A 21,877-nucleotide genomic window follows, 5' to 3' on the forward strand; every position below is an offset into this window, starting at 1 on the left:
AAAACAGAAAAAGAATCACAAATAAGGAATATATTTCAAATTCATCAAAACAGGTCCTAGTCTTTCTTTAAAGTCTTTAAACTCCACTTTAATGTAATTATACTAGTATAGCTATCTTTACTGAAAAATAACAGGAGTATTGTAAGTATAAATATTTTATCTACAAAAAATATAATTGCTCTTAGTTTCAATCTAGGCATAGGTTCTCAAGTAATCTTTTGATTCCTTACATCCCATAAATGGGGCTTCCCTGGTGGCTCAGAGGGTAAAGTGTCTGCCTGCAATGCAGGAGACCCAGGTTCAATCCCTGGGTTGGGAAGATCCCCTGGAGAAGGAAATGGTAACCCACTCCAGTATTCTTACCTGGAAAATCCCATGGACAGAGGAACCTGGTAGGCGCAGTCCATGGGTCTCAAAGAGTTGGACACGACTTCACTTTCACTTTCATCCCATAAATAACCTGTGTGCTTGTGGCATCCAGTAAGTGCTTCTCACTTACTGAGGTAAGATCAGATCAGGTGGTCATCTGAATCACCTACTAGAACTTCAATCTTTAGTTTAAGTCATTAAGAAATAAAGGGATTTAACAATAACAGCAAGTCCTTCACCAAAGGGAAATTTAGTGATATATTATCATGTGATCAGGATTTACGTATAATATGAGTTGAATCTTAACAGCACAATGTTGAGTAAAAATATGTAAAAACAGAAAGGCAGCACACTGATATTTCTGCAAACTCTAGCATGTATATAACAAAATCCAAGACATGATTTTTTTAAAAATTCAATGTAACTTTATGGAAGGTGGATTGAAGAAAAATACAAAAATGATATTTCAGTGACTTCTCATAAGAGGGGGAGGATGTGTTAAAGGTGGGGGATAGGGAGAGAAATAAAACAATAAAATGATATAAAACAAAATAAAATAAACAAGAGACCTTGATGAACTGATAAAAATAGTATGCATAAATCAAGAGGATGATCAGTTCAGCTCTCCACATCTGATCTCCTACACTAAATGAGGTGGCAGAGGAAAGAACAAGAGAAAACACCAGAAGAACTAGATGAAGCAGAGATCAGAAACCCGAGAAAGAGTTCACACTAATGGTGTTAAAGATAACAAAATAACTTGGGAGAGGAATGAATGCACAGAGTGAGAAGTTACAGTAAGTTTTTAACAAAGAGAAAATATAAAGAACAACCAAACAGAGTTGAAGAACACAATAACTGAAATGAAAAATACACTAGAATAAATCAGTAGTAGACTAAGTGATACAGAGAAACAGATCAGTGAGCTTAAAGACAGAATAGAGGAAATCATTGCCACTCAACAGGAAAGAGAATGAAAAGAAATAAAGATAGTTTAAGATACCTCTGAGACACAATCAAGCACGCTAACATTTGCATTACAGAAGTCCCAGAAGAAGGAAAGAGAGGGAAAGGGACTGAGAGCATATGTGAATACGTGAGAGTTGAACTCTTCCCTAACCTGGGAAAGGGAACAGTCATCCACGTCTATGAGATACAGAGTCCCACCGAGGACGAAACCAAAGAGGAACCCACCAAGACACATTGTAATTAAAATGACAAAAATCAAAGATAAGGAGAATATATTAAACTAATAAACAATATTTAAGGGAACTCCCATAAGGCTAGGCTTTCAGCTGATTTTGAAGCAGAAACTCTGCAGTCCAGAAGCAAGTGGTATGATAAAACTCAAAAGTGATAAAGGGAAAACATACAACCAAGCACATGCAATCCAGCAACACTCTCCTTCAGATTTAATGGAGAGATCAAAAACTTAACAGACAAGCAAAAGCTAGAATTCAGAACCATAAAACCAGCTTTACAAACAAGGTTAAAGGAAATCCTCTGGGTGAAAAAAGAAAAGGCTAGAACTGGAAATGAGAAAATTATAAAATTAAAAAGGTTACCAGTAAAGGCAAATGTATAGTACATGTAGGTAATATCCCACACACAAAGCTATTAGGAAGGTTAAAATCAAGAGTAGTAAAATCATCTATATCCACAAGAAGCAGTTAAGGTCTACATAAGAAAATTAAATGTAAAATATGATATCAAAACTATTATAAGGAGTGAGAGCACAAAAGCGCATTTTTTAATGCATTAGAAATTAAGAAAAAAGCAACTTAAACTATGTTTATTATAGACTGCTACACAAAAATTTCATAGTAATTATAAAACAAAAATCTGTAACAGATACACAAAAAAACAAAGAAAAAGGGATCCAAACATAACATTAAAAATAGCCATAAACTCACAAGAGAATCAATGAAGAAAAAAGGGAAAAAAGATGCCACCCCCCCAAATCCAAAAGAATTAACAAAATGGCAGTAAGAACATACATACTGATAACTAGTTTAAATGTAAATGGACTAACTGCCCAAATCCAAAGACACTGAGTAGCTGAATGGATATAGAAACAAGACTCATATATATGCTGCCTACAAGACATTCACCTCAGATCTAGAGACACACAGACTGAAACTGAGGAGACGAAGAAAAGTATTCCATGCAAATGGAAATAAAAGTTGGAGTAGTAATATTTAGACAAAATAGACTTTAAGTAGAGACTGTAATAAGATATGAAATAGGACACTGCATAATGATCAAGGGATCAACCCAAGAAGATATAACAACTGTAAACACACATGAAACCAGCATGAAAAGTCAAAGTGAAAGTCACTCAGTCATGTCCAACTCTTTGCAACCCCATGGACTATACAGTCCATGGAATTCTCCAGGCCAGAATACTGGAGTGGGTAACCTTTCCCTTCTTCAGGGATCTTCCCAAGCCAGGGATCAAACCCAGGTCTCCTGAATCGCAGGCAGATTCTTTACTAGTTGAGCCACCAGGAAAGCCCTTTTCACTTTCACTTTCACAATCCATCATAGGAATACATAAATAAATATGAGTAAGTAGTAATAAACATAAAGGGAGAAATTGACAATAATAATAATAGAAAATTTAACACAACATTCATCAATGGACAGCTCATCTAGAAAAAAATCAATAACTGGCTTTAAATGACACATTAGATAAGATGAACTTAATTGATAAATATATAGAGAGAATTCCATCTGAAACCAGAAGAATACACATTCTTTTCAAGTGCACGTGAAACATTTTCCAGGACAGATCAAATATTAGGCCACAAAACAAACCTCAGTAAATCTAAGAAAGTTGAACTCAAAGCAAGCATCTTTTCTGACTACACCACCATGAGACTAGAAATCAATTACAAGAAAAATGGCAATAAACAGAAGCACAAGGCTAAAAATACACTACAAAACAGAGCCAACAGATGACCGAAGAAATCAAAGAGGAAATAAAAAAATTCACAGAGACAAATGAAAAGAAAAATATGATGATACAAAACCTATGAAAGGCAGCAAAAGCAGTCCTAAGCAATACAAACTTACCTCAAGAAACAAGAAAGATCTCAAATAAACAACCTAACCTTACACAGAAGAACAAGAGAATGAGAAACAAACAAAACCCAGATAGTGGAAGGAAATAAATAAAGATCAGAGTAGAAATAAATAAAATAGAGACTAAAAAACAACAGAAAAAAAATCAATGAACTAAAAGCTGGTTCTTTGAAAAATAAACAAAATTGCCAAATCTTTAGCCAGGCTCATCAAGAAAAAAGGGCCCAAATCAATAAAATCAGAAATGAAAAAGGAAAGGTTACAAGCAACACCACAGAAATTCACAGGATCATAAGAGACTACTATGAATATCAATGAACCAATAAAATTAACAATCTAGACGGAACAGGCAAACTCTTAGAAATGTACAATCTCCCAAGACTGAACCAGGGAGAAATAGAAAATATGAACAGGGTCTTCCCTGGTGGTCCAGTGACTAATAATCTGTGCTCCCCTTTCAGGGGGCCCAGGCTCAATCCCTGATAAAGGAATGAGATCCCACATTGCTGCAACTAAAGATCCCAAGGGTTGCAATTAAGATGCAGTGCAGCCAAACAAATACATATTTCTTTAAAAAGGAAAAGAAAATATGAACAGATCAATTAACAGTAATGAAACTGAATCAGTAATTTACAAAAACAAAAGTTCCTGTCCAGATGGCTTCACAGGTGAATTCTACAAATATTTAGAGATGAGTTAACATCCATCCTTCTCAAACTATTCCAAAAATATTGAAGAGAAAGGAACACCTCCAAACTTATTCTTTTTGCCCACCATCACCCTGATACCAAAACCAAAGATACCACAAAATAAGAAAACTACAATCTCACTGACAAAATAGATGCAAAAAACTTCAAAAACATACTAGCAAACTGAATCCACCAATACACGGAAAGGGTCATATACAATGATCAAGTAGGATCTATCCCAGAGATGCAGGGATTTTTTAGTATCCCCAAATCAATCAGTTATGATACACCATATTAAGAAACCATAAAATTGCATCCATTTTACATGCTAGTATATTGTCACCCTACTTATTTAACTTCTATGCAAAGTACACCATGCAAAATGCTCGGTTGAATGAATCACAAGCTGGAATCAAGATTGCTGGGAGAAATATCAACAACCTCAGATATGTAAATGGATACTACTCTAATAGCAGAAAGTGAAGAGGAACTAAAGAACCTCTTGATAACGGTGAAAAGGAGAGTGAAAAAGCTGGCTTAAAACTCAAGTTCCATCAGCAGACGAATGGATAAGGAAGCTGTGGTACATATACACAATGGAATATTACTCAGCCATTAAAAAAAATACATTTGAATCGGTTCTACTGAGATGGATGAAACTGGAGCCCATTATACAGAGTGAAGTAAGCCAGAAAGAAAAACAACAATACAGTATACTAATGCATATATATGGAATTTGAAAGATGGTAACGATAACCCTATATGCGAGACAGAATAAGAGACACAGATGCATGGAACAATTTTATGGACTCTGAGGGAGAAGGTGAGGGTGGGATGTTCTGGGAGAATAGCATTGAAACATGTATATTATCATATGTGAAACAGAACACCATTCCATGTTCAATGCATGTGACAAGGGCTCAGGGCCAGGGCAATGGGATGATCCAGAAGGATGGGATGGGGAGGGAGGTGGGTGGGGGGTCCAGGAAGGGGAACACATGTAAACCCATGGCTGATTCATGTCAATGTATGGCAAAAACTATTACAATATTGTAAAGTAATTAGCCCCCAACTAAAATAAATAAATTTATTAAAAAAAAAAAAAAAAAAGAACCCTAAAAAAAAAAAACTCAAGTTCCTAAGCTAATCAAGGGTATAGGTGGATTCACAATTCCTTACAACAAGATTGTTTTCTTTTCACATGGCTTCAGTTCCATTCTTGTAACATCCATGGTCAATGGTGATATGATTGTTTTTATAGCTATTCTTGTAGTAGTGAAAGTGAAGTTGACATTATGAACTAGCTGCTAAAAACAATGCTGAAGGGAGTTTTGTAATTAAAAACTTTTAAGTAATGAAATACATTTTGTTTTCCTGAGATGCAAAATATTTGAAGATCTGAATTATATCCTGCAGCAACCAAGCAATCAGTGACATCTAGCATTCTGTTGTAAATATGACAACAGGGAATGTTAATTAAAATCTATAGTAATATTGTTGCTGCATCTAAAAATCATTATGGTTGAAGTTAGACTATAAACAACTCTTGGTTATAATGTGTTCCTATCAGAGACTTTGAAAACAGACTCCATGGACTTTGAAAACAGACTCTATGTCTTTAGCACAACATGCCATGTTTCTAAAGAATCCTAAGGCATCTATGGTTCTAAAGCAATGACATCAAATTAAAAAAAGAGAGCTATATATCCAAATTACTTCTCTTAAATATTTTTTGACTCACTACAACAGTCCCAGCAATGAACTAGGTAGATACTGGGAGTTTGGGATTCAAAACTTAGTGAATCACATAAAAATTACCCCTTAAAAGCATACATTGGGCTAAGGATTTCCTCAACAATAGCTGTTTTCGCCATGTGAAATATTTCTGGGATTATATTTTTTATATCTCCCTCAATTTGGGGGGGTACACTTATATGGATACTTGTCTCCATGTTTGATCTCTGTTCTTTAAATTTCACTTTCATTGATAAGTAGTCCTTCCTAAGTATTTGAAGACTCTGGTAGAAGTCAGCTACTTGCTACAAACTATTGATGAGACGATGTCACCTCTTTTTTCTGAGTTGTGATGTAGGAAGGCAGAATTTACTTGGTGGACAGTTCATTTGAGTCAAGCCTAGAAATAAATGGGGTGACAGATTTTACAACCTGCCTGCCTGTGTTCTGTCTCTGGAATATGAATTTGGAAAGTGATCAAAAAGCATTAGGAATAAAGGCTATGGAATAAGGTGAGCAATCTATTCTAAGAACATTCACCTTTATGTAAGAAGGGCTCAAAAAAGAAGAGCTAACATTTTAAATTGACTTCTTGAGTAAGCTAATGGTAAACATTTTTCAAACATGTAATCTGACAACAGAATAAAAAGGAGCTTATTATTTAGTAAATAAGTTCTGTTATTCATTCATTCATTATGCTAAGGTCCTTTCTTTAGATATATTAGGAAAAAATCCCATAAAAGGTCAAAACAGTGACAATTCATTGCAATGAATCAATATACTAAAAGTTGTATGATGTGTACCTACCATGTGCCACTGACTTTTGCTTTACATGCTTTCTTATTCAGTCCTCTCAGTAGCACTGTAGGTATGTATTATAATTGTTTGATAATACACCGAGATTTGGTTTGATTGAAATGGATTGTTGAAGACTATACCGTCCTAATATTAGAATTCAGCACTATCCGATTCCAAATTACAGACTTTTTTTTGTTATAATTGCTATTTAAGATGCAACAAGAGCTCGTTTACATATGTAAATATTTGGGGGGAATCTTGAAAGCTCATTACTTTGTGCATACACCATACACAGTAAGCCCTCCTTGTCTTTCCACATCCATAGATTCAACCATCTGAGGAACAAAATTTTTTTTTAAATTCCAGAAAGTTCCAAAAACCAAAACTTGAATTTGCCATATGCTGACAACTATTTACATTGTATTAGGTATTATAAATAGTCTATAGATAATTTAAAGTATATCAAAGGATGTGTGTAGTGAAAGTTGCTCAGTCACGTCTGACTCTTTGTGACCCCATGGACTACACAGTCCATGGAATTCTCCAGGCCAGAATATTGGAGTGGGTAGCCTTTCCCTTCTCCAGAGGATCTTCCCAACCCAGGGATTGAACCCAGGTCTTCCACATTGCACGTGGATTCTTTACTAGCTGAGCCATAAGAGAAGCCCAATAATAGTGGAGTGGGTAGCCTATCCCTTCTCCAGCAGATCTTCCCGACTCAGGAATCAAACCGGTATCTCCTGCATTGCAGTTGGATTCTTTACCAACTGAGCTATCAGGGAGGTTATATGCAAATACTACATCATTTACCATATGAACTTGAGCTTCTATGGATTTTGGTAACTGCGGAGGTGAGAAGTGTGAAAGGTCATTCTGCAACCGTATCTACTTGGCATACCAATGGATGACACCTTGTAAAGATGACTTGAGATCCAGGTCCAGATGATTTACCTTGCCACATGCCTTTATAAGTTTTCTTTGTTATTTCTAAATGTAATATGTACTAAATGTCAGAACTTAGAACACATAATTAATATGCAAATATCTTCAATCTTGGAGTAGAGACTCATTTCTGAAGAAATGTTAAAAATGTTAAACACTTTAAGGGCTGAATGTTCTCTCCTTTTTAAATGCAACACTCTAGCTCTCACATTGTCATCTATTCTCTGACACAAAACAGCCTGATTCCCACATGACATATTCAGAGCCTGGCCTGTACAGACTCACTCACATTGACTCTATTTAAGTCACACTTTTAAAGCTGCTCCCAAGAGACCCAGTTCAAAGAGAGCAGAGCAACTGCATTAGCTACCACATAGCCTATCTGAGTGACAGGCATGTTTAATCTGTTTCCTTCAAATATCTGTGGTGCTTTGTCTCTTACTGATGGCACTGCCTATAAAACTATAAGGCTGTTAAGTCCCTTGATTTGGCTCCATCCACGGCTGGGCCACCTCTAAGGCAAAAAAAAAAAAAAAGCAATGCACTGCTACTATGCCAAAATGTTAAGTTCACCTCTTCGGAAGATATTCATTTTGGCCAAGGCAATGGCCCCAGATAATCAGACTAGGATTCAAACTATTTAGTCTGAAAATTTGTAGCTCCTCATAATCTTTTCAACTCCACATTGTGCAATTCACACCAAGAATCCTCTGCTCCACGTGACTTAATGTTTTCCCTTTCTGCTCATATTTTCTTATTCTTAGCTCTATACTCATGCTGTTCCTATTTCTTGAGTCACTGTCCATTTGATTAGGTGGCCCAAAGATTCTTTCTAACACAACACTTATATTTCCTGGCAATTAGTCCACTTACCTATATGCACCATGCCCTTATTCAGAATGTTGACCTGGTAGGTCTACTGCTGCTGCTGCTAAGTCGCTTCAGTCGTATCTGACTCTGTGTGACCCCATTGACGGCAGCCCACCAGGCTCCCCCATCCCTGGGATTCTCTAGGCAAGAACACTGGAGTGGGTTGCCATTGCCTTCTTCAAAGCGTGAAAGTGAAAAGTGAAAGTGAAGTTGCTCAGTCGTGTCTGACTCTTCGAGACCCCAAGGACTGTAGCCTACCAGGCTCCTCCATCCATGGGATTTTCCAGGCAAGAGTACTGGAGTGGGTTGCCATTGCCTTCTCCAGGTCTACTGAGAAGGCTAAATAAAAAGGAAAGTATAAAAGCATGTAAAGCTGGCAACTTCAATTCAGATATCTCTGTCCTCTACGTTTTAGAAATTTTCTTCACTCTACGTGTATTTAATCCTATAATGCTCTCTACTTACATTAAAACGTTTTATACCCATGATTGGTGCCTGATCAAAAGAAAAAAAATTCCACGCTAAAATCACTATTAACAAAATAAAAAACAAACAACACAATAGTATGTGTATTTCTGATGTATGACAAATGATTATGGTCTATATTTTTAAATAGCTTTTGTAATTCAATAGGGAAAAAGAAAACTTCATCGGAAAAATGGGGCTAGGACATTAAAAGATCAAAAAAAAGGCTAATAAGCATGAGAAAAATATTCAACACTATGAGCAATAACATAAATAAAATTAAGTCTAGTTAATTCCAGGTCTCAGTTATCAATAGGCAATAACTAGCAAAAAATAGGACACACTTAAAAAAGCAGTCTTTAAGAGAACAGAAGTTAGTATAACCTTGTCTGTAGAGAAATTCTGCAATGCATATAAATAGCTTTAAAAAGTCTATAGTGTTGATTTAATGTTATTCCTAAGGAAAAATTAAAACAGTGCATTTGTTTTTATCGTGAAATACTTCTATTCCTAAGTTTGTATAAAGGAACTAGTAGAAGCAACTATTAATAAAATAACAATTCCCATAGAGTACAGGTTAGGGATATAAAGCACTTGGGTTAAATCTAACCAAAAAAAAAACTTGCACAAGATTTTCAATGAAACAAAAATATAAAAGACATTAAAGAAGAGTTATATAGCAGAATGTTGGTAGGAAGACTCAATATCATAAAATATTAACTCCCCTGTCCCCCTCCCCACCAACTGCCTATATATCTAGGCAATTTCAATCAAACTCCAAGTAGGATTTGATTTTAAAATGTATATGGAAATATAAGCGCCTGAGAATAAGCAAGACACTCTTAGAAAAGGAAGTGACTTATCTAGCATGAGACTGACATAGGAATAGGCCTATAGGCAACAGAACACAGTCTGGAAACAGAAGACATAACTAGAAACACATGATAAATGATAAAGAGCTGCCATTGCAGATGAGCAGGAAAAGGATATAAATACATAGTGTCTGTTTACAATAGCCAGGACATGGAAGCAACCTAGATGTCCATCAGCAGACAAATGGATAAGGAAGCTGTGGTACATATACACTATGGAATATTACTCAGCCATTAAAAAAAATACATTTGAATCGGTTCTATTGAGATGGATGAAACTGGAGCCCATTATACAGAGTGAAGTAAGCCAGAAAGAAAAACACCAATACGGTATACTAATGCATATATATGGAATTTGAAAGATGGTAACGATAACCCTATATGCGAGACAGAATAAGAGACACAGATGCATAGAACAGTCTTACGGACTCTGAGGGAGACGGTGAGGGTGGGATGCTCTGGGACAATAGCATTGAAACATGTATATTATCATATGTGAAACAGAACACCATTCCATGTTTGATGCATGAGACAAATGCTCAGGGCTGGGGCAATGGGATGACCCAGAGGGATGGGATGGGGAGGGAGGTGGGAGGTGGGGTCCAGGAAGGGGAACACATGTAAACCCATGGCTGATTCATGTCAATGTATGGCAAAAACTACTACAATATTGTAAAGTAATTAGCCCCCAACTAAAATAAATAAATTTATTAAAAAAAAAAAAAAGAAAAGGTTTCTTAATTAAAGTCTCTAGGATTCTTTCAATGTTTTTCATATTTGGTCGGTGTCATTTTAAAGTTAATAACACAAGCAAAAAAAAGTGCTCTGAAAAAAGCAAAGAGAGAGGAATATAGTAACAGGAATAGAAGAGGGTAGCTGCTACTTTAGACAGGGTGGCCTTTCCTAATTACTTTCATGTAAAATAGTTCACTTCAGTTCAGTCTCTCAGTCATGCCCAACTCTTTGTGACACCAAGGACTACATACAGCACACCAGGCTTTCCTATCCTTCACTAACTCCCGGAGCGTACTCAAACTCATGTCGATTGAGTCAGTGATGTCATCCATCCATCTCATCCTCTGTTGTCCCCTTTTCCTCCTGCCTTCAATCTTTCCAGCATCAGAATCTTTTCCAATGAGTCAGTTCTTCCCACCAGGTGGCCAAAATATTGTAGCTTCAGCTTCAACATCAGTCCTTCCAATGAATATTCAAAACTGATTTCCTTTAGGATGGACTGGTTGGATCTCCTTGCAGTCCAAGGGACTCTCAAGAGTCTTCTCCAGCACCACAGTTCAAAAGCATCAATTCTTCAGCACTCAGCTTTCTTTATAGTCCAACTCTCACATCCATACATGACTGGTGGAAAAACCATAGCTTTGACTAGATGGACCTTTGTTGGCAAAGTACTGTCTCTGCTTTTTAATATGCTATCTAGGTTGGTCATAGCTTTCCTTCCAAGGAGCAAGCATCTTTTAATTTCATGGCTGCAGCCACCATCAGCAGTGATTTTGGAGCCCCCCAAAATAAAGTCTGACACTGTTTCCACTGTTTCCCCATCTATTTGCCATAAAGTGATGGGACTGGATGGCATGATCTTAGTTTTCCGAATGCTGACTTTTAAGCCAACTTTTTCACTCTCCTCTTTCACTTTCATCAAGAGGCTCTTTAGTTCCTCTTCACTTTCGGCCATAAGGGTGGTGTCATCTGCATATCTAAGGTTATTGGTATTTCTCCCGGCAATCTTGATTCCAGCTTGTGCTTCATCTAGCCTGGCATTTTGCATGATGTAGTCTGCATATAAGTTAAATAAGCAGGGTGACAATATACAGCCTTGATGTACTCCTTTCCTGAGTTGGAACCCATCTGTTTTTCCATGTACGCTTCTAAATGTTGCTTCTTGACCTGCATACAGATTTCTCAGGAGGCAGGTAAGGTGGTCTCGTCTTCCCATGTCTTTTAAGAATTTTCCAGTTTGTTGTGGTCTACACAGTCAAAGGTTTTGGCATAGTCAATAATATTTTTCTGGAACTCTCTTGCTTTTTCGATGATCCAGAGGATGTTGGCAATTTGATCTCTGGTTCCTCTACCTTTTCTAAATCCAGCTTGAACCTCTAGAAGTTCACAGTCCACGTACTGTTGAAGTCTGGCTTGGAGAATTTTGAGCATTGCTTTACTAGCGTGTGAGATGACTGCAATTGTGCTGTAGTTTGAGCATTCTTTGGCATTGCCTTTCTTTGGGATTGGAATGAAAACTGACCTTTTCCAGTCCTGTGGCCATTGCTGAGTTTTCCAAATTTGCTGGCACATTGAGTGCAGCACTTTCACAGCATCATCTTTGAGGATTTGAAATAGCTCAACTGGAATTCCATCACCTTCACTAGCTTTGTTCGTAGTGATGCTTCCTAAGGCCCACTTGACTTCACATTCCAGGATGTCTGGCTCTAGCTGAGTGATTGCACCATTGTGATTATCTGGGTCGTGAAGATCTTTTTTGTGTACTTCTTCTGTGTATTCTTGCCACCTCTTCTTAATATCTTCTGCTTCTTTTAGGTCCATACCATTTCTGTCCTTTATTGTGCCCATCTTTGCATGAAATATTCCCTTGGTATCTCTAATTTTCTTGAAGAGCTCTCTAGTCTTTCCCATTCTATTGTTTTCCTCTATTTCTTTGTACTGATTGCTGAAGAAGGTTTTCTTATCTCTCCTTGCTCTTCCTTGGAACTCTGCATTCCAAAGGGTATATCTTTCCTTTCCTCCTTTGCCTTTAGCTTCTCTTTTCTCAGCTATTTGTAAGGCCTCCTCAGTCAACCATTTCATATTTTATTTGTGTCATTTTAAAGTTAATAACACAAGCAAAAAAGTGCTCTGAAGAAAAGCAAAGAGAGAGGAATACAGTAATGGGAGTAGAAGAGGATAGCTGCTACTTTAGACAGGGTGGCTTTCCCTAACTGATTTCAAGTAAAATAGTATACATAAAGTAGTTTAGTTGTTCTGTATTCCCTTATCTTCCTTTACTTTTTTTCATAGTACTCATCACTTCATTATCTGTTTCCTTCACTAGAACAGAAGTTCCAAAAGGTCAGGGAATTTCTTCTTCTTACTGTTATATTTCAGAGCCTAGTTCAATGCCTGGTATATCATAAGCACTCAGTATTGCATGAACAAATGAAACAAATGTAATTATATCTTTCTACAGTGTGAGCAAATGTGTATGTGTGACTGTGTGTTTCAGTTTCAATCATAAATCACATTTTTAATTCCAAAAGTTATTTTTCACTTTACATTAAATATCTATGCTTATACTTTTCAAAGACCATTTTACCTCATTGTCTTGTGTTTTTACTTCTGACTTTAGAACAGAATAAGCACATAAGTCTGAATTATCAAATTCGTCATAATCACTTGTCATCTTTCCAGTGAAAGCAAAGATGTCCTTATGTATTCTAGGTTAAGAAATGATAAGAAAAATAAAGTTAAAAAAAATCTTATACCTCATTAGTATGCAGACTATATCAATAACTAGACATTCCCACATAGAAGATACATAACATGGCCAATGAAGAGATGTTCACCATCACTAATTATCAGGGAAACACAAATCAGAACCATAGTGAGATATCACTTCACATAAATTAGGATGGGTATTATTTTTCTTTTCTTTAAATATAATACCCACCCTAATTTGTGTCAAGTGATATCTCACTGTGGTCCTGAACAATCCAAAAATGAAATTTAAAAAACATTCCATTTACAATAGCATCAAAAGGATAAAATCCTCAAGAATAAGTTTAAAAAAAACAAATATAAAATTCAAATTGTTGAAAGAAATTAAACAATACCTATATAAGTGGAAAGGCTTCCCTGGTGGCTCAAACCGTAAAGAATCTGCCTGCAGTGCTAGAGACCCAGGTTCGATCCTTGGGTTGGGAAGATCCCCTGAAGAAGGGAATGGCAACCCACTCCAGTATTCTTGCCTCAAGAATCCCATGGACAGAGGAGCCTGGTGGGCTACAGTCCATGGGGTTGCAAAGAGTCAGACACGACTGAGCACCTAACACTTTCTCTTTCATATAAGTGGAAAGATATTTCATGTACATAGATTGGAAAACTTTAAAGATAAAATGCTCCTTATATTTATCTACCTATTAAATGCAATTCCTAACAAAATTTCAGCTGATTTTTTTTCTTTTTGCAGAAATTGCAAACTTATTCTATAATACTACGGAAACTCAGGGACACAGCATGGCCAAAGTAATGTTATTTGACTAAAATGATGTTGCTAAAATTAGAGAGTTTGGACATAAAGTATTCCAAAATTTCAGTTACAATTCCATGTTCACAAATTAGAGTAGATATATCTAGTTGTGAAACATAAGAAAAATGTTTTTTTTAAATAGTAGTATTCAAATAGAAGGTGAAAATATTCTGTATTCAATAGATATTACCTGAAATTGACTCAAATTCCAACTGAACACTGAGGCTCCTTTCAGAATCATTCTCAATTATCTTTAAGAGCTGGCTCTGAACTTTGAAAATACAGTGTACTAGGCATAGGATTAACAGATTTCACAAATAAAAATACAGGACACTGGTTAAAATTTTAATTTCAGATAAACAATAATTTGTAGTATAGATAATAATTTGGACATGCTTTTATTAAAAATCATACTCAGACAGTAATCTGTAGAAGATTTATGTAGCCAAAACAGAACTATGTTCAGCAACACAGAACTGAACATTATTTTTCATACAAAGTTAAAAGCACATTGTATTTCCTTCCTGGCCATTTTGCCCAGTCCCCATCTCTTCAAGAGAGACAAAATTCATCTAAATTATTTCATCTGATTGAGGACTGTCATTTGTAACTTTACTACTATTTCTGTCTTGGGTATTCCTTTAGAAAAAGTGTATGGATTCATTACATATTCTATGTATTATCTACAGATTATAAGATAAAATCAAGCATGTATCTGCTGATACTTTTTAAGTTGATCTGTCTTTATACTTAGAAATGTCTTTTAATAGTAGGCTTCCGTGGTGGCTCAGATGGTAAAGAATCTGCCTGCAATGCAGGAGACCCATGTTCAATCCCTAGGTCGAGAAGATCCCCTGAAGAAGGAAGTGGCAACCCATTCCAGTATTCTTATCTGGAGAATCCCACGGAAAGAGGAGCCTGGGAAGCTACAGTATATGGGGTCGCAAAGAGTCAGACATGACTGAGAGACTATCACTTACTGTTTATCTGAATTTTAAATTTCACTGAGTATCCTGCAACTTACATGGCAATTTGACTTATGCAGAATCCTGGGGAAAATTTTGGGAAATTTTCTCATGTTTTTACAAATAATATTAAATAAAATAATTGGAGATAGTAAGTTCAGATAATTGTAAAAACTGAGCACAAACAATTTTCTACAAGAGAATTTTCAAATTCCAGCTGACATTATTGTAAATGACAACATATTACAACAATATGATTACAAATTCCTTTTATAATTAAAAAAGTATGATTTACTTGATGAGATTTTCATTCTTTTTTCCCACAGAAACTGGCATTCTAGAAGAACTATTAAATAATTCTAAAAGTAGTGTGACTGCAGTGTTCATTAGTTGACGGCTGAGTTCCTGAAACATATAGTCAACCAGCAACAAGAATCTAAAAATTACTTCTAATAAGTGTCGATAGGCAGGCAGCTTGAAATGTGTTGAATCTTCAGAAAGGTGTGATTCAAAATATTCTTTAATATCTTTCTTTTCTGCCACCTACAATTCAACAAACAATTGAGAGACAAGTGATGATTTCCTACATTAATATGCATGATTTCTAACTTACAGTATTTTCATTAGTCTGAATAACACTGGAACTAAATATTATCAACAACTTTCATTAAAACTTCACTTTCTGCTTATATTGCATTTAAATGTCAAGAAAAAGAAAATATCTCATGTGTTATGAAGTCCATGAAGTGTGGTGTCTCACTTATAAGCAGGTATGTCTATGGAACTCAAACAGGAAGTACATACTAATGAATATCAACACATTCCTAGATGGAGGGACCCTCCTCAAATACACTGAGTTACCAGTAGAAGAGAGTCAAATCTGAATATAAGATTTCCTAAAACCCAGTCTAATGCTGCTGCCCTTATGCCAGGCTATAGCAATAAGACTTAAAAAAAATGCCTACATGCAATTGCATATTACATGCTCCGTTGCTTCAGTCGTGACCGACTCTGTGCAATCCCATAGACGGCAGCCCACCAGGCTCTGCCATCCCTGGGATTCTCTAGGCAAGAACACTGGAGTGGGTTGCCATTGCCTTCTCCAATGCATGAAAGTGAAAAGTGAAAGTGAAGTCGCTCAGTCGTGTCCGACTCTTGGCGACCCCATGGACTGCAGCCTACCAGGCTCCTCCGTCCATGGGATTTTCCAGGAAGAGTAGTAAGTATACTTCCTGCCATCTCTTACACACACCCACCCCAAGAAGGGCCAATGGATATCTGGGAGTGTTTGGAGGTGAACAGAATGAAGCCAAGGAGATGAACGGTAATTAAAACACAGGTGGGGAAAGCAAAAAAAAGTGCTCCTTTAACATGCAAATTGAGAACCTGGCTGCCAGGAAGCTCCATTTTGAGCCAGGTGGGCTTGGGGTTTGGTTACTGAGGCACTAAGAAGAAATGGAGGCTGGTAGAGAGAAGCTTTGGGTTTAGGAAGATTAAAGAATCTTTGATGGTTTGTGGGGGTGGCAGAATCTCAAGAATACAGAGGGGGTCCCTAAATTCCTTTCCTCATGGCTGGGGTGCAATTTTTTAAAATTACTGTTACCCACTTGAGATGTATGTTCAAGGTGTGAAATGAAAATATCTCCTGCCATATTAATAAACAAGAAATGTACATACATGCTAATAAATAATAACAGAATTAAGAAAAAGTCTGAATTCATCAAATCTAATGTTAGAGTTTTATTCTTTATAATAAGATAATTTTATCTCAAGACAACTGACTTAGTAATTTATTAAAGAATGGCATGTTTTGATAAAAAATGCAGGGTGGCATCAGTACTACTAATACCACCAAACATTTCTAAATTATGCTCCTAAAAATAATTCTAAAGTTATTCAAAATGGTTCCTTTTAGACAGATTTCTTTTTATGACAGATGAACCTTCAAAATACTAAAAATACTTGACATTTTTCTTCTTTTATTGGTCATTCATGCTTTTTATATTTTTGTTAGATTGGTATTTAACTTCTTGGTAAGTTTTCAACTTGTACTCTAATTTCTAAAAACATAATTGCATTAGCTTTTTATATTGCTTCTCTTTATGTTTCATTTTAGTATTTATTTTTCTTTTTAAAAATTAACTCAGTTCAGTTCAGTCACTCAGTCATGTCTGACTCTTTGTGACCACATGGACTGCAGCACACCAGGCCTCCCTGTCCATCACCAACTCCCGGAGTCAACTCAAACCCATGCCCATTGAGTTGGTGATGCCATCCAACCATCTCAACCTCTGTCATCCCCTTCTCCTCCTGCCTTCAATCTTTCCCAGCAAGAGTCTTTTCTAATGAGTCAGTTCTTTGCATCAGGTGGCCAAAGTATTGGAGTTTCACCTTCAACATCAGTCCTTCCAATGAACACCCAGGGCTGATCTCCATTAGGATGGACCGGTTGGATCTCCTTGCAGTCCAAGGGACTCTCAAGAGTCTTTTTCAACATCACAGTTCAAAAGCATCAATTCTTCAGCACTCAGCTTTCTTTACAGTCCAGCTCTCACATCCATACATGACTGGTGGAAAAACCATAGCTTTGACTAGATGGATCTTTGTTAGCAAAGTACTGTCTCTGCTTTTTATACGCTATCTAGGTTGGTCATAGCTTTTCTTCCAAGGAGCAAGCATCTTTTAATTTCACGGCTGCTGTCACCTCCTGCAGTGATTTTGGAGCCCCCAAAAATAAAGTCTCTGACTATTTCCACAGTTTCCCCATCTATTTGCCATGAAGTGATGGGACCGGATACCATGATCTTAGTTTTCTTAATGTTGAACTTTCAGCCAACTTTTTGATTCTCCTCTTTCACTTTCATCTAGAGGCTCTTTAGTTTTCTTCACTTTCTGCCATAAGGATGGTGTCATCTGCATATCTGAGGTTATTGATATTTCTCCCGGTAATCTTGATTCCAGCTTGTGCTTCATCCAGCCCAGCGTTTCTCATGATGTACTCTGCATATAAGTTAAATAAGCAGGGTGACAATATACAGTCTTGATGTACTCCTTTTCCTATTTGGAACCAGTCTGTTGTTCCATGTCCAGTTCTAACTGTTGTTTCCTGATTTGCATACAGATTTCTCAAGAGGCAGGTCAGGTGCTCTGGTATTCCCATCTCTTTCAGAATTTTCCACAGTTTATTGTGATCCACACAGTCAAAGGCTTCGGCATAGTCGATAAAAGCAGAAAGATGTTTTTCTGGAACTCTCTTGCTTTTTCGATGATCCAGAGGATGTTGGCAATTTGATCTCTGGTTCCTCTGCCTTTTTTAAATTCAGCTTGCACATCTGGAAGTTCACAGTTCACGTACTGTTGAAGTCTGGCTTGGAGAATTTTGAGCATTGCTTTACTAGCATGTGAGATGACTGCAATTGTGCTGTAGTTTGAGCATCTTTGGCGTTGCCTTTCTTTGGGATTGGAATGAAAACTGACCTTTTCCAGTCCTGTGGCCATTGCTGAGTTTTCCAAATTTGCTGGCACATTGAGTGCAGCACTTTCACAGCATCATCTTTGAGGATTTGAAATAGCTCAACTGGAATTCCATCACCTCCACTAGCTTTGTTCGTAGTGATGCTTCCTAAGGCCTACTTGACTTCTTCACATTCCAGGATGTCTGGCTCTAGCTGAGTGATCGCACCATTGTGATTATCTGGGTCGTGAAGATCTTTTTTGTATACTTCTTCTGTGTATTCTTGCCACCTCTTCCTAATATTTTCTGCTTCTTTTATGCCCATACCATTTCTGTCCTTTATTGTGCCCATCTTTGCATGAAATGTTCCCTGGTATCTCTAATTTTCTTGAAGAGATCTCTAGTCTTTCCCATTCTATTGTTTTCCTCTATTTCTTTGCACTGATCACTGTTTGTGGTCAGTTGTTTACAAATTTGGAAACTGTTTTGAGTAGTGGTTGACTCTCCGCAGCAATGGTTTATCAATGTGATGAAGTTCTGAGACATTTAACATAGAATCAGAAAATATACAGAAGCACTAGACGGAACATTTTGACTATGTCACCCCACTCACCAGACCTATAAAGTTCCTGCTTAGAAATCTGCTACTATCCTTATGTGGCAGTTCCCTTGTAAGTTACAAGCTATTTTTTTTCTTGATGCTAATATTCTTTGAGTTTTGATAGCTTTATTATGAATCTTGGAAATAATCGAAGTTGATTTTGTTTGATAACCCATGAGTTTCATGAACTTGGATATGCAAAAACCTCTGCAGACTGGAGAAGTTATGGTCATTTCCTTTAAATAAGCTTTCTGCCCCTTCTCTCTTCTTGCTTCTTTCTTTCTCTCTCCTTCTGGGACCCCAAAACATGGGAATGTTAATATTGCTTGATTTTGACCAGAGGTCTCTCAAATGATCCTCATTTTGTAAAATTCTTTTTTCTGTTTGGTTTGGGTGATTACCACTACTCTTGTCTTCCAGGTACTGATCCATTTCTCTGTATCATCTAATGTACTGTTGATTCTAGCATATATATTTTTATTTCAGCTATTTTATTCTTCAGCTCTGTTTGGAACTGCTATTTTCTGACTCTTTGTTAAATGTCTCAGTATGTTCATCCATCCTTATCATGAATTCTTTGAGTATATTTTTGATCATTACTTTGAACTCTTTATCAGGTAGACTGCTTATCTCCACTTCACTTAGTTCTTCTGGGGTTTGTCTTGTTCTTTTGTTTGGAGTATATTCCTCTGTTTCCTCAATTTGCCTAATTCTATATGTTTATTTCTATGTATTAGGTAGATTGGTTACATTTCCCAATCTTGGAGAAGTGTCCTTATGTAGGAAATGTTCTGTTGGGCACAACAGCACAATCCCCTGTGGTCACCAAAGCTATATGCTTTAGCTGTGCCCCAGTGTGGGCTGCATGGGCCCTTCTGCTGTGCTGGGGCTGACTACATGGTGCGTTAGTAGGTGGTGCTGACCCCAACCCACTTGGCTGCTAGGCCCTACTCTGACACCATTGGTGAGTGCCAGCTGGGTCAGATCTAGGTGCAGGTGGTCTCATCTGGTGCTGGCCTACTGATGGGCAAACACTCCCTTAGTGCTTAGAGGCTGGAGTGGGGACTCCAAAATAGTGCTTGTTAGCACCAATAACCTTCTTCTTGCAATCTCTGTACTTCTCAGCTTTGCTGGTTTGGTTGGGTGAAATCAGAATGAGAACTTTATCAATCAGTTCAATCGCTCAGTCATGTCTGACTCTTTACGACCCCATGGACTGCAGCATGCCAGGCCTCCCTGTCCATCACCAACTCCCAGAGTCTACTCAAACTCATGCCTATTGAGTTGGTGATGGCATCTAACCATCTCATCCTCTGTCGTCCCCTTCTCCTCCTGCCTTCAATCTTTCCCAGCATCAGGGTCTCTTCCAACGAGTCCGTTCTTTGCATCAGGTGGCCAAAGTATTGGAGCTTCAGCTTCAGCATCAGTCCTTCCAATGAATATTCAGGACTGATTTCCAGATTGAATGATTGGATCTCCTTGCAGTCCAAGGGACTCTCAAGAGTCTTCTCCATCACCACAGTTCAAAAGCATCAATTCTTCAGTGCTCAGCTTTCTTTATAGTCCAACTCTCATATCCATACATGACTACTGGAAAAACCATAGCTTTGACTAGATGGATCTTTGTTGGCAAAGTAATGTCTCTGCTTTTTAATATGCTGTGTAGGTTGGTCATAGCTTTTCTTTGTGGGGTAACCCAAAAGTCTGGGGAGCTGGCTGCTCACTCCATTCCTATCCTGGCCAGAGGAACTCTTCTAATCTAAGCAGTTCCCTCTTGGTACTGAGCAAAGCCAGCCATAAAAAATGAGTTCTTTATTGATACAATGATTACAATAGTTGCTTGAAGAAACTGGACAAAAAAATAGGGTAATTCCTACACCAATTATAGGCACAGCCATACTGGATCTGACAAATGGAATACTAACTTAACTAACAGATTATGTTTTTACTGAAAAGTTTATATTTTCAATGCTTTGAAAACTTAGTGTGCATAATGCCTGAATTTTTTATTGGTAAAATGGTGAAACTGAGTATATTAATGATTCAAAACAAAGATTTTTAGTATTGATACCAAATTAGCTTTAAATGGCTTAATAACTATATCAGTACAAAAGTAAACAGTGATAACCCTAGTAATGCTGGTCTTTTATTGAGTATCAGTGAGGCTGATGGAAATTATGGCATCTGAGAGGTTAACCTATTCCCTATCATCACCAAGTATGCTTTAAGTTAGACATATCTCAATTTTGACTCTAGGTTTACATCACTGATAGTGACTATCCATTTTCATTTCATTAGTTCTATACTTGTGCTGTATTTTCCCATAGCTAGGCAGTCCCATTCATTGCCCAGAAGAATGTTTTTCAATCTAGCTCTACTTTAGATTCACTTGAGGAGCTTTTATACTGCTCCCTGGGAACTGACAACTGACACTCACTCTGGATATTGGGAAATGGGGAAAATTCTCTGACTGATGTGGCCACAAGAAACCCAGTAACTCAGTGGTCTATTACCCAGATTAAAGAGCTGTGCCAAAGTAGAGCTTAAGCCTCTGAGAAATAATATCTAATGGAAAAAAAGCAAAAATATGCTTTATTGATACTTTCATTCTCAATGTTAGTTCACAACTTTTTTATTTGGACACATCAGTTTTATGATGTTCTCATGGTAGCTCAGAGGTTAAAGCATCTGCCTCCAATGCAGGAGACCCAGGTTCAATCCCTGGGTTTGATCCCTGGGTTGGGAAGATCCCCTGGAGAAGGAAATGGAAACCCACTTC

General features: G+C 37.1%; 1 protein-coding gene across 1 annotated transcript in view; it reads right to left on the reverse strand.

The window, feature by feature from the left end:
• The window catches only part of DNAH14 (dynein axonemal heavy chain 14), a 377,211-nt gene that overhangs the window by 286,721 nt on the left and 68,613 nt on the right, over nucleotides 1–21,877 (reverse strand). Inside the window, exons 11-12 of the mRNA XM_081491559.1 lie at nucleotides 15,339–15,586; nucleotides 13,146–13,266 (exon numbers count right to left, since the gene is read on the reverse strand). Of these exons, the coding sequence (XP_081347685.1) occupies nucleotides 13,146–13,266; nucleotides 15,339–15,586 (369 nt within the window). The remainder of the gene's footprint in view (nucleotides 1–13,145; nucleotides 13,267–15,338; nucleotides 15,587–21,877) is intronic.

The sequence above is a fragment of the Giraffa tippelskirchi genome, chromosome 5 (genome assembly GCF_054371585.1).
Source record: "Giraffa tippelskirchi isolate mGirTip1 chromosome 5, T2T-mGirTip1v1.2.pri, whole genome shotgun sequence".
NCBI classification, from domain to species: Eukaryota; Metazoa; Chordata; class Mammalia; order Artiodactyla; family Giraffidae; genus Giraffa; species Giraffa tippelskirchi.